At 42.9% G+C, this 13,351-nt stretch overlaps 2 protein-coding genes across 3 annotated transcripts in view; one reads left to right on the top strand and one right to left on the bottom strand.

The window, feature by feature from the left end:
• Positions 1-1,161, bottom strand: part of LOC137546420 (myotubularin-related protein 9-like) — a 79,020-nt gene extending 77,859 nt beyond the window's left edge. Inside the window, exon 1 of one of the 2 annotated variants that reach the window (XM_068268873.1) lies at positions 1,098-1,161. The gene's annotated coding sequence lies outside the window, so the exon portion shown is untranslated. Of the gene's footprint in view, positions 1-901 lie in introns of both variants that reach the window. The other variant, XM_068268872.1, reaches the window with a different exon arrangement.
• Positions 1-13,351, top strand: part of LCK (LCK proto-oncogene, Src family tyrosine kinase) — a 63,080-nt gene that overhangs the window by 6,118 nt on the left and 43,611 nt on the right. Inside the window, exon 2 of the mRNA XM_068268875.1 lies at positions 4,231-4,328. Within this exon, the coding sequence (XP_068124976.1) occupies positions 4,236-4,328 (93 nt within the window). The 5' untranslated portion in view covers positions 4,231-4,235. The remainder of the gene's footprint in view (positions 1-4,230; positions 4,329-13,351) is intronic.

The raw sequence follows: 13,351 nt of genomic DNA, 5'->3' as shown, positions 1-13,351 counted from the left end.
GCATTATGAGATGCACACAGTGTGAACTTAGGAGTAAAGTGAGAAGTATATGGAGGTTGCCATATGTATTTCCTTTTAAACAATACCAGTTGACTGGCTGTGTTCTCTTTGGCTGCAGTAGTGTCTGAATCATACACATGCTGCAACAAGCATGCGGCTAATCTTGTCAGATTTTTGTCAGAAACATCTAATCTGCATATGCTTGTTCAGGGTCTATAGATAAAAGTATTAAGAGGCAGAGGATCAGCAGGACAACCAGGCAACTGGTATTGTTAAAAAAATAAATAAATATATAAATATGTCTCCATATCCCTCTTATTTCAGGTTCCCTTTAAGGTGCATTCCTACTATGTGCATTACAGTGCGTTATAAAGTAATGTTCTGCAATGGTCCTACAATGGGCCCATTCACATATTGGCACATTGGCTCCGCGGTGCATCGGATTCCATTTTTAATAACATGATCTGAGCTGTGCACTGCCAGACAGCTCGCGTGTTATGCAATAAGGTACCATGCATTCAGTGGCATGACTAGGGGGGGCAGCCCATGCAATCGCAAAGGGGGTGCAGAGCTGTGGGGGGCCCAGCTTCTTCCCTTCCTCCGATACAGGGGGCTAGACTTCAATCAGGTGTTTTTGTGGCTTCACTTGTTATGGGTGTGAAGATCATGATGGCCACACCTGTTTTAGGACCCTTGTGAGATGGGGTTCAAGGCTGTGAAGGGGCCAATGGGGAGGCGAGGAAAGGAGTGTGAACATTGGGTGACCCATCAAAGTTTCGCTGAATTGTAGTTATGCCACTGCCTGCATGAGGTTTTTTTTGTCTTATTTTGATTTAATGGCGAAAAATTGTAAAATATTAAATATGTGCAAACATAGATAGTAAAATGAGCCATAAATTACTTTTCTCCTATGTTGCTGTCATTTACAGTAGGTAGTAGAAATCTGACAGAAGTGACATGTTTTGGACTAATCCATCTCTTTATAGGGGATTCTCAGCAAGGCTTTTATTCTTTATATAGATACTAGTAAAAAGGCCCGCCTCTTAAAAAACAGATGCTAGGTCACAGGCGCTGCCCCCCGCAATGCGCGCACATACGTGTCCCGCTTGCTCGTTCCCCACCACTGTCTGAAGTATATGCACACAGGGAGCTGCTTGCTTGGCAGTTGGAAAAAGCTGTTATTTCCCACAATGCAATGAGAACCTCTGTGAACCACAGACAGCAAACTGTCAGATCCGGCCCTGTGTCCTAACTGCCTTGGCTGCGCACATCCTCAGTACAAAAAAGCCAGAGACACACAACCATTGAGTTGATGACGCAGGGACACTTGCATTTTATTGTATAGGATTCCCTAAAAAGGATTTAAAGAGGAATTCCAGTGAAAATAATGTAGTAAAAAAAGTGCTTCATTTTTTACCATAATTATGTATAAATTATTTAGTCAGTGTTTGCTCATTGTAAAATCTTTCCTCTCCCCGATTTACATTCTGACATTTATTACATGGTGACATTTTTACTGTGGGCAAGCTATGTAGCTGCTGCTAGCTGTTTTGGCTGTTAGAGACAGCTGTAAACAGCTATTTCCTGTCTGTGAACCTTGTTACATTGTAACAAACTGCCAAAAGTACCTCGGTACTCAGAGCTTCTTGTGGGAGGGGTTTCAGCACAAAATCAGTCATACAGCGCCCCCTGATGGTCTGTTTGTGAAAAGCATTATATTTCTCATGTAAAAGGGGGTATCAGCTACTGATTGGGATAAAGTTCAATTCTAGGTTGGAGTTTCTCTTTAACCACTTGATGACCCAGCCTTTACCCCCCCTTAAGGACCAGCGCTGTATTTGCTGATCTGTGCTGGGTGGGCTCTACAGCCCCCAGCACAGATCAAACACCAGGCAGAGCGACCAGATCGCCCCCTTTTTTCTCCACTGGGGGGATGATGTGCTGGGGGATCTGATCGCTCCTGCCTGCGTGTGGCTGGCAGGGGGGGGGCACCTCAAAGCCCCCTCCACCGCAGGATTCCCCCCTCTCCCTCTCCTCCCTTCCTTCCCCGGAGATCCGAGGCTGCACAGGAACGGATCTGTCCTGTGCAGCCTCTAACAGGCTCCTGCCTGTCATGTGACAGCGATCCCCGGCCGCTGATTGGCCGGGGATCGCTGATCCAGTACAACGCTGCTACTGTTAGCAGCGTTGTACAAATGTAAACAAAGCGGATTATTTCCGCTTGTGTTTACATTTAGCCTGTGAGCCGCGGTCGGCGGCCCGCAGGCTATTCACGGAGCCCCCCGGCGTGAATTGACAGGAAGCAGCCGCTCGCACGAGCGGCTGCTTCCTGATTAATTAGCCTGCAGCCGGCGACGCAGATCTGCGTCGCTGGTCCTGCAGCTGCCACTTTGCCGACGCGCGGTCGGCAAGTGGTTAAACAATTATGCTGGCCAGCTTCCCTGCTTGCTACACAGTTTTTTGGCAGTTGGACACTAGAGCAATTGCCATTCACTAAGTGCTTTTGAAAATAAATAAATCCCTGAGAATCCCCCCATGAAGAGATGCACAAGTCCAAAACCTGTCGCTTCTGTCAGATTTCTACTGCCTACTGTAAGTGACAGCAACATTGGAGAAAAGTAATTTATGGCTCATTTTACTCTGGAAAAAAAACATACTTCTTATTTTTTTATGTTTGCAAATATTTTCAATTTTACAATTTTTCGCCATAGTGCCCCTTTAAAGTAAAGTGATTAAAATAGTCCAACATTCGCTTTTTTTGCTTGAAAAAAGGCTGAAACTGAAGGCTGTTGCAAATGGCTTGTTTGTCTTCTACTTGTTTAAATAAATGTATATCTTTATAAAAGTGGTGCCGACCATCTGGACTTTCACGTTGTACCGCTCAGGAGGTAATTGGGCTGCAGGTCTGGGCACTCAAAGTTTCACCAGTCCAATCCTATATGAGATCTCATTTCTTCCTCAGCTTGACACATATTTCCTGTTACTGAGCCCTTGTGCCTTTTGAACATGGGCTCTCCCTGATATGAAACAGCTTACCCACACTTTTATGTCTGAAGACTATTGTCACTGTTCACTGTTATTATGCACCGCTACTTTTCACTGCCTCCTACTCCTCGTTTTCTGAAGAAATATCTGGCACTATTTTTGTCTATAGATAAGAAGTGTTAGGCCCTGTGTGCACACAACGCAATTTGTGTGCCGTGTCTGTCTCCGAAAATCCCCCAGATGCGCCAATGGAGATTCGGATGTGATGTGCAGGAAAATGCTACAAAAGCATTTTTGCTTACCCACACGCGTTTCGGAAGCAGCTTATTGTTTTCAATAGGCTGTCATTTCAGATCCAAATTTGCATACAGGAAAACGGAAGAATCATGTCATGTCGGAGTCTTCTACCTCCTGCTTTCTGCCTTGTTTGCAGCTACTTACAGCATGTATATATGTATTATGTTGTGCTTTGTGTTTTAAAAATGAATAAACATTTTGTAAACACAAGAAAAACACATACTACATGGAAGTGTTAAAATTGGCCGATCAAAGTTGGATGTGTGTATGCACCCTAAAGCCTTGTATACATATCCAATTCTGATTGGCCAGTCATACCAGCTCCATGTAGTATGGGGGCCAACACTTTTTAAATACTATGGCCTCGATTCACAAAGCCGAGATAAATGCTATTACGGGCGTGATAAACTTAGCACGCGGGTTAGCGCCTGTACAGGTTTGCGTGTGTAATAGTAAAGGTTTGCGCGCATTAACTTTCCCGTTCACGCGCTAACCCATATGTTAGCGTGTGAATGGTAAAGTTAATGCATACAAACCTTTACTATTACGCGCACAAACCTGTAACCCACTTGCTAAGTTTATCACGGCCGTGATAGCATTTATCACGGCTTTGTGAATCGAGGCCCATGGACGGTTTGTGTAGGTAAGCTCTCATACTACATGGAGGTGGTAAAATTGACTAATGATTAGCCAATCAAATATAGAAATGTGTATCAGGCGTTAAGCTTGGTACACACTTTTAATTATGATTGGCCTATTGCTGACCAATTGTACCACCTCCATGTACTATGAGGGTCAACAGACGTTGAATACTGAACAGATTGTGTAGATAAACACTCATACTACATGGAGGTGGTAAAATTGGTCAGCGTTTGGCCAATCATTATTAAAAGTATGTACCCGGCTTTAGAGTGACAGACACTTATTATGGTGTGGATCTTTGCACAGGTACAATGGGGTGCACCTGTAGCTCTGAGTATGAGGAGGACTGGATGGAGAATTTTGATATCTGTGAAAACTGCCATTTACCGCGGGAGAAAACACAGGTAAGCATGATTGCATATGATATGTGTCCTAATTTTGATTAACAAGTGAAACTGAATTTCTAGCAGGGTTTAAAAGGGAACTTTAACCAAGGATTGAACTTTATTCCAATCAATAGCTGATACCCCCTTTCCCACTGGAAATCTTTACCTTTTCTTGAACAGATCATCAGGGGTTTTGTATGGCTGATATTGTGGTGAAACCCCTTCCACAATGTGATGTCATGATCATGGTCCTGGCAGTTTGCTATCTGTGAACTTCATTGCATTGTGGGAAATAACAGCTTTCTCCGACTGCCAAGCAAGCAGTATCTCCCTATGTACATAGAACTCTCAGTACTCAACATCAGCTTGAAGAATAAAACAGAAACTGTTGAAAAACTGCATATGTATGTACGGTATGTACAGGTAGTACAAGGTATGTGGCCAATTACTTCCTGTAAGTGAGCAGAGTCACAGTGTGTGTCTTGATATACAGGATACAGTATTATTAATCATAATGTACATCAAAAATCAGACCCTATAAACACTAAAGAAAACTGTACCTGTAATGTTATTGCCATGCATAGCAGTAGAGATGGTAAGTAAACAAAGAGGTAAAAGTAAAGAATCCTTGATTCCATCTTGATTTTATCCTTCAGATAAAAGCACTAAGGCCTCGATTCATCAAAACTTATCGAATAAATTATCGACAGCTCAGTAAAATACCAGACTCGATAAGTTGATTTTAGGATTCATCAAAGTTATCTACAGCTGTTAGCGAGCATTCGGTAATCATTCGGTAATGATGCGGTAAAACGGAAGAAAGTGCAATTCATGAAAATAAAAGTGGGCGTGGTTTAGCATTAAATTTAGGATTAGTTATCTGCTTCACTGCTCTGTTGTTATTCCTGTCAGATCATTGCTGACAGAGAAGATGGAGCCATTTGAAGTGGTTATGTATCAGCTGAGAGTGATTCAAAGGCGCAGAAGGGCAAGAATAAGGTCTAGAACCATATCAATTTGCAAGAGAATGGATTTATTTGCTATACCAGTACATCTGCATTTCTCTTGAATCATCTTGTAAGAGAACACAGGCAGTGCCAGGGTTAACTAAATTGCTAGCTGCGCTACATTTTTTCAGAAAAGGCTCCTATCAAGCCATAGCTGGCAAAATTGTGGGATTGTCCCAAACCACTTCCAGAATCCTGGTCCAGGTGTTAAGCCCTATTCGGAATGTTGCTATGTGGTGTTTAAAGGACTGCCTTCTTACCCACAATTCCATGGGAATCTTATGGCCTTGTGTTAAATTACCGCGGTAAAATGGAAATATCGACACGTTACCCCATGGTTACCGCATTGTTATCGAATTCACACCGAATGCGGAAAAATCTTGATGAATACAACTAGAAATCGATAAACTTCGAATTTGGTAATTTAACAAACTGGAAAAGACAATGATGAATCGAGGCCTAAATGTATTATATAAATGTTAAAAAAGAGACATGAATGCTGCCAAGCAGCCTGATAGAATAATGTCTGTTATTTAACATTTATAATTTATACAATACATTTGGTGCTTTTATCTGAAGAAGTGCGGATCAAGGATTCTGTACTGCTACGATGACCCTGAAGGTACACAGGTATCGCAGGAATTGAACAGAGGCGCCAACAGGATAAAATATGCTAAAGACTTTAACATTGCTGAGGAGGCAGTGGTGGACTTACCTCCTCAAAGCAGACATTGAAACTGTCAATTTACAAAGGTTTAGATTTATTAATATACTCCCCAAAAAAACCCAGTTGCAACACGTTTCGCAGGTGTGGCCCCGCTTCATCAGGCAATAGGGAATGGAGCATACAGCAACAAGTGTCTATGTCTCAGCCTAACGCCTCTGAGAAGCGCTAGGCGCTAGGCTGAGACACAGACACTTGTTGCTGTATGCTCCATCCCCTATTGCATGATGATGTGGGGCCACACATGCGAAACGCGTTGCAACAGTTTTTTTTGGAGTACAGTATATTAATAAATCTAAACCTTTGAAAATTGACAGTTTCATGTTTGCTTTGAGGAGGTAAGTCCACCACTGCCTCCTCAGCAATTTTAAAGTTTTTAGCATATTTTATCCTGTTGGCGCATCTGTTCAATTCCTGTGATACCCGTGTCCACCCCTGTTGGAGGGGTGATATATCCCCTTCTTTCCGATCTACAGAGAGCGACTTCTTAATCCTGAGTGGAGACAGGTCTTAATCTCCCCACTTGCATTTACAGTGGTTGCCTATCGGGTAACCCTGGTTTGTGATAATCAATTTACTTACTTACACTATCCATCAAATCCAATACATACTACACTATATTGGGCTCTCTGTGTTTCTCCTTTTGTTTTCTCTTTTTTTTTTTTGAAGGTACACAGGGTGGATCTTCACACTTCTTGTCTAAATCCTCATGAGTGCTGTCCCATCCCTCTGCAATGCATAAAAAATTAATGGCAACATGTTACCTGCACTTTACCAGAAGACGCTCATTTTGAAATCCATTGAGATGTGCTGAGTGCACTTCACAATGGATTTAGTGTGAGCTTAGCCTTACATTTTCACTGTCTCAGGTACACAGGGTAGTTGTTGTTTTTCAACTGCTAGGTACAGGAGTATTTAGTGTCACATAGCCCCCCCCCCCCCTTTCTTTTTATAAATAGTACTTAAGGTTAAAAATTACTGAGCTTGTAATGACAGGCTCTGTCTGAATGAGGAAAAATGGGGGTGTCACAGGGTTAAGTATGTATTTGTCCTGATGTCTTCGAGGCACAGGTGACGCTCTAGCCCCCTCCTCAGCAGTGTGGGGTGGCCACGTTTCCAGAGACTGCTGAAGGTCTTTGGAACCCTTTGCCGGCATAGCCAAGGCCCGCCCCAGCTTGGCAGCCACCAATCAGGCCACGGATGCCAAGCTAGGGGTGGGTGTTGTTACGCTACGCAGGTGGGCATGGCCAGAGCCTCAGCTGCGAATTTGAAAAAATTGCCAGGGTCCATTGTTCGAGGGGGGTGGGGGGGGGGCAGGGATCACCTGCCTGGAGGGAGGACGTCAGGACAGGTGAGTATATAACCCGCAGGCCCCCCCCCCCCATCCTTCATCATACAGACAAAGCCTTTCATGACAGGCTCTGGGGGCGTAGCAGTAGCCATAGGAGGCATAGCATCTGCTATGGGGCCTTGAAGCATAGGGGGCACAGGTAGTACTTAATGTATACACCATTAACTTTCTTGTGTTTCTCCACCCTCTGACTCTGTCTTACTGCCCATGAACTATGTGCTGTGTTGACTGTATGGGAATATAAATTGCCCAATTAACTCATATCCATAGGGTAGGGGCAGGTCGCATTGCTTAAGAGTGCCAACATCCGAGGGCCCCATGAAAGTATTGCTATGGGGCCCCATGATGTCTGGCTATGCCACTGAGTCAGGCTCTGTCAGTCTTGCTTTAGGTACTCTTTACATAGGTAAACTTATACATTACCTGTGTCCATGTGCCATGTCTGTATACTGTAAGGTGCCTATTGGAAGTAAGCTCTCTTCTCCTCAAAGCTCACTCCGTCCAGCTTCCTCCCTCATAGAGATGCATTGAGAAATAGACCTGAACTGAACTGCTTTTCACTGTCCCAACAACACTGTTAGTCACAGTGATGTCAGCAGTATGATGGCACTGGAAAGCAGCACAGTTTGGGTCTATTGCCAAATGACATGTTAGCTCTTGCAGCAGCAACGCATCCCTATAAGGGAGGAGATTGAGAGGAGTGAGCTGTAAGGAGTGGAGCATAGGAGTATACAGACACTGGACATGGACATAGGTAATGTATAAATGTATCTAAACAAAACACAATGTTGGGGAAAACTATGGGACACTAACTACTCTTGTACTTAGCAATAGGTTCAAGAGTTTTCAATTGGCAGTTGCAACCCCCTTTAATACCAAAATAAGACTACTGAATGTCATGAAAGTCATATTTAGGATTAAAACTATAGATACAATTGTTTATCTCAACATTTTATTTTCACTCCATGTTTGCTTTAAGAAGATTGCATTAAAATGTATATCAGTGTGGTCAGCATTGAGATCAAGTGGGTCTGGAAATCTAGATCTAGTGGTGAACTGAAGGAGAAAAAAATTGATTTAGCTCATTTGAATGTAAAAATGAGCAAACATGCGTTCTGCAATATCCAAGCACACACACTTCCAAAATTCACTATGAAAAGTGACCTTCTCAAAGGGTTTAGCCTCGTACCTGCATGTGTGCATCCTCCTTGATTCTCCCTGTCAGTAAAGAGAGATGCAGAGAGAAGGCTGGACCATCTTGGTCAAACATATTGTTCTCCTTCTTAGCCCCCCCCCCTTCCACTAGAGGCCTCTCTGTCGTGTGCCGCGCTAACGTACCTTTCTCCCACTCCATAGCAACAGTACAGGTACAGCCCCTGTACAGAACTTAGCCCCGAAGTGTCACTCAGGGGATCAAGGCACCCAAAGCACCTTTATTTAGCACCATAACCCATTAAATTCCCCCTTACCTGTAGGTGGAATAGAATAGATTAGGATGAATAGAGCACCATGTTATTATTATTTAGTATTTATATGGCACTGACACCTTCTGCAGTGCTGTAAAAGAGTATATTGTCTTGTCAGTGTCACTTAACTGTCTCTCAGAGGGGCTCACAATCTATTCCCTACCATTCCCTACCATAGTCATATATCTATACTGTTCTGTATCATGTAGTGCATGTATCATAGTCTAGGGCCAATTTAGGGGAAAGCCAGTTAACTCATCTATATGTTTTTGGGATGTGGGAGGAAACCAGAGTACCCAGAGAAAACCCATGCAGACATGGAGAGAACATACAAACTCCGTGCAGATAGTGCCCTGGCTGGGATTAAAACTGGAGACCCAGCGCTGCAAGGCGAGAGTACTGAATTGGATTGGGCCCTTAGTCAGAAACAAAAGTGAGCCTAAAGCTGCCCTCACACGATACAATTTTATGTACAATCAATTTGTTTGATTGATTGTAACATTTTACAATAACACATCTTACATTTTTCCTCAATTATGAAATTTTTTTTTGAAAACTAAGAAAAAATGGGGATATAAATCAAGAAACTACTGTATCTATCCTGCACCATTCAATTTTAAAAAAAAATCCGCCCCTACAAGTTGACTAATATTGATACAGATGGGAAATGCTACCATTTAGATTTTTCTGTACAACCGATCACCATAGTAATGTTTTGATGGTGTTCCTGTAGCAACAGATAAACTTCACTTCTAAGGTTCTGTCCTCCTATCCAAGATCTAAACTTGTAATAACAGTACAAGTGGAAATGAAAGTAGAGGCACTTTCCAAATGTTCTAATTGTGGTTTTAAAAACTGCTAAAAGCTAACAAGTGTTTTTTTCACCAAAGACCATTACTCACAGGGAGAAATGCCAAACACCAGAGCTAGTTGAAACTCCATTAGGGGCTTTTTCTCCTTCCTGTTTTTTTTCCAACTCTAACCACATGTTAAGTTGAAACAAAACTACAGAAAACAAATTGTAACATACTTTGTACTGAAACAAAGTATTCACATTTGCCACAAAAATTAAGATTGAGAGATCTGGCCCCACACCACTTAGAATTGCATTAACACCTTTAATGCATCCTCAAATAAGATAGACAATGCAGTGTGTACGGCTTGGCGGTCGCTCCGTACCCACTTTGTCAGAGGCCAAAAGTACTCTGACAAAGCGTGCATAGCCAGCGAAATGGCTGTCAGGCTCTGCACACTGCTCAATGTGAGGATGCATTAAAGTTGTTTCACCAATTTTAAGTGGTTTTGTGCCTAGATCTCTCAAGCTTAATTTGTGTAGTATCTGTGGTCTCGTTGCCTGGAGGCACATCCACACACCTGTTTTCCTCAAATGTCTGACCAACTTGCATGTATTGCCGACCTACTGTTGATCCTTACTGTATACACACTGTATATATACACACACACACACAGTCACACATACTTTGACAGGTTCCCCCAAAATTGGCCTAAGATTATTAAGGGCCATATGCAATTAACTTTTTTTCCTAAGTTTTCTCCTAAGTAATATGTTACACCTTATCAATAAACTACCTTTTAAGCCACCAGCAAGCAAAAAAATAAACAACATACTCAGAATAATTTTAATATTACCTTCTCACGTAGTTTTTAGTACTTTTTCAATTGCAGAATGCTAAAAAGTTATTTTAAAGAGAAGATGAAAATCATCTCCAAGGTGAAAACTTAGGAGAAAAAAATGAATAAGGGCCTAAGTTTTATAATTACATTAGGGCCCAATTTTTGGTTATTTGCAATGCCAGTGAAATAACTGGACCTTCCGCTAAATAGTTGATCCCCTCTATTTATAGTGCTATATTAACTGTGGGGGCTACCTGTAGAGCATATCCCTGGAAGCCAATCTGGGAGCAGGACATTGGAGAGTTCTTCAATGAAAATTAGAAATGATACGCAAAAGTTTAGCCTCACCTTTTGGATAGGATTCTTAGTTTGTATGTATTCTATAGACCCATTCAAAAGAGCAAAAGAGAAAAATCGGCACCAAATGCAATGACAGGCAGACACTTGGAAGGGGTTATTGATGGTTACTATATGTGCCTCCAGCATACAGCAATATCCAGCAGGCCAAAGAGAAAGGCAAGCCGGGCACCAATAGTTTGCAATTCACCAATTTATTTCATCCCATCCATAGACAAACACAGGCAACAAGTAGCTGGTCTGACAGCCGTTTCGCAAGCTAAGCTGCTTGCTTCCTCAGAGTCTGAGAAATTGGTGAATTGCAAACTATTGGTGCCCGGCTTGCCTTTCTCTTTGGACTATTTCATAGACCCTATTTAACTCCCATTAAACTTTTTAAAGGAAACCCTAGGTGAGAATGATATGGAGGCTGTCATATTTATTTCCTTGTAAACAATGCCAGTTGCCTGGCAGTCATGTTGTTCTTCTAGCATATGTAGTGTCAGAGTAAAAACCCTGGAACAAGCATATGGCTAATCCAGTAAAACCTGAGTCAGTTGAGTCAAAGTACATGATCTGCTGCATGCTTGTTCAGGGTCTATGGCTAAATGTATTAGAGACACAGGATCAGGAGGACTGACAGGCAACTGGTATTGTTTAAAAGGAAATAAATATGGCAGCCTCCATATCACTCTCACCTCGTGTTCCCTTTAAGTTTAAAAAGGGTGCATTTGCTGCATGCTCCAAATGTAGTGGCATCCAAAATACATCTTACAGGAAATCCAGCATCAGACCTTCACAGTAACTGTGCGAGAAATTTGCCCACTTCTTCTCAGACAAAGTCTCCTCCATACGATCTGCCATTCAATTCACAGCCCCAGAAACCCATGCAGAGCCATATAACAGGTGCAAAAATAGCCTACCACCATGGTCTGATTTTAAGGTAATCACTGAAAAAGACATCTTGGATATCCTCTCAAACCTTCGCCAGACTACCTGCGATCTGGAACCTGGCCCCACTAAGTTCATGTTGAAATGCCCTGAACTATTTACACCGGCATTCCACAAAATAGTCAACGGCTCCTTACAAGAAGGGTGGTTTCCCTCTACTCTGAAAGAAGCAATCGTCAGGCCACTACTCAAGAAACCATCCTTAGACCCAGATGCTCTAAACAGCCTCAAACCTCTGTCTCAAACCTCCCCTTTCTGGGAAAAGTTATTGAAAAGGCTGTCTACCTCCAACTTGAAGCCAGGCTCTCCAGAAACAACATCCTTGACCCTCTTCAATCTGGCTTCTGGAAATATCACAGCTGTGAAACAGCCCTCACCCAGATTTGCAATGATCTGCTCATTGCAAGAGACAAGGGTCAATGTTCCATCCTGATTTTGCTCGACCTCTCAGCGGCTTTTGACACAGTCGATCATGAAATCTTGCTCAACAGGCTACAAGAGTACTGTGGCATAGATGGCATTGTTCTCCGGTGGTTCAACTCCTTCCTGGCTGGCAGAACACAAAGGGTAGCCTTAGGGCCCTTCCTCTCCAACCCTGTACCACTAAAATACGGTGTACCTCAGGGGCGCAATATTATCCCCTTTACTGTTCACCATATACATGCTGCCACTTGGAGAAATCATACAAAAACATGGCCTGACATATTGCTATGCTGATGACACCCAGCTATATTTGTCATTTAAACCTGACGTCACAGACCCTACTCCACAAATAAACGCATGCTTAGCTGAGCTTCAGGAGTGGATGAATAATAATTGGCTAAAACTTAATGCTGACAAAACTGAGGTTCTTGTTATCGAGGGCCAGGGCTCAACAGCAAAGCAGCCCCAGTCTCAACCAACACCGCTAAGGATAGGGAGCTCAGACCTGAACAACTCAGACTGTGTGCGCAGCCTGGGAGTACTGATTGATGGGAAATTAAGCTTCAGGAATCAAATCTCAGCTGTTGTGAAACATTCCTTCTTTCACCTAAGGAATATTGCAAGGATTAAACACGTAATTCCTTCAGAGGATCTTCCAACCCTAGTTCATGCCTTCGTCACATCAAGGTTAGACTACTGCAACGTCCTCTACACAGGCCTCCATAAGAAAGACTTACGCCGCCTGCAATTAGTACAGAATGCCGCCGCAAGGCTGTTAACGAGCCAACCCCGCCATTGCCACATAACACCAACCCTGAGCTCACTCCACTGGCTACCGATAAAATGGAGAATTCTGTTTAAGATTGGCTTACTGACATTCAAATCCTTGCACAATCTGGGCCCTGGATACCTGAAGGACTTGTTGCAACTACATCACACCCCCCACAATCTTAGATCAAAAGGACGTAACACCTTGGTCACCCCCAGAGTCCACCTCAAAACCTTTGGAGACAGAGCCTTTTGTCATGCTGCCCCTACACTTTGGAACTCCCTGCCACACCCAATCAGGACAGCTCCATCCCTGGAAGCATTTAAGTCTAAACTGAAAACCTACCTCTTCAGTCTGGCATTCATGAACATCTGACTAT

This window comes from Hyperolius riggenbachi, chromosome 2 (assembly GCF_040937935.1).
Source record: "Hyperolius riggenbachi isolate aHypRig1 chromosome 2, aHypRig1.pri, whole genome shotgun sequence".
Lineage (NCBI taxonomy): Eukaryota > Metazoa > Chordata > Amphibia > Anura > Hyperoliidae > Hyperolius > Hyperolius riggenbachi.
The sequence above is the reverse complement of the archived record's forward strand: the minus strand, read 5'-3'. Positions and strand labels throughout refer to the sequence as shown.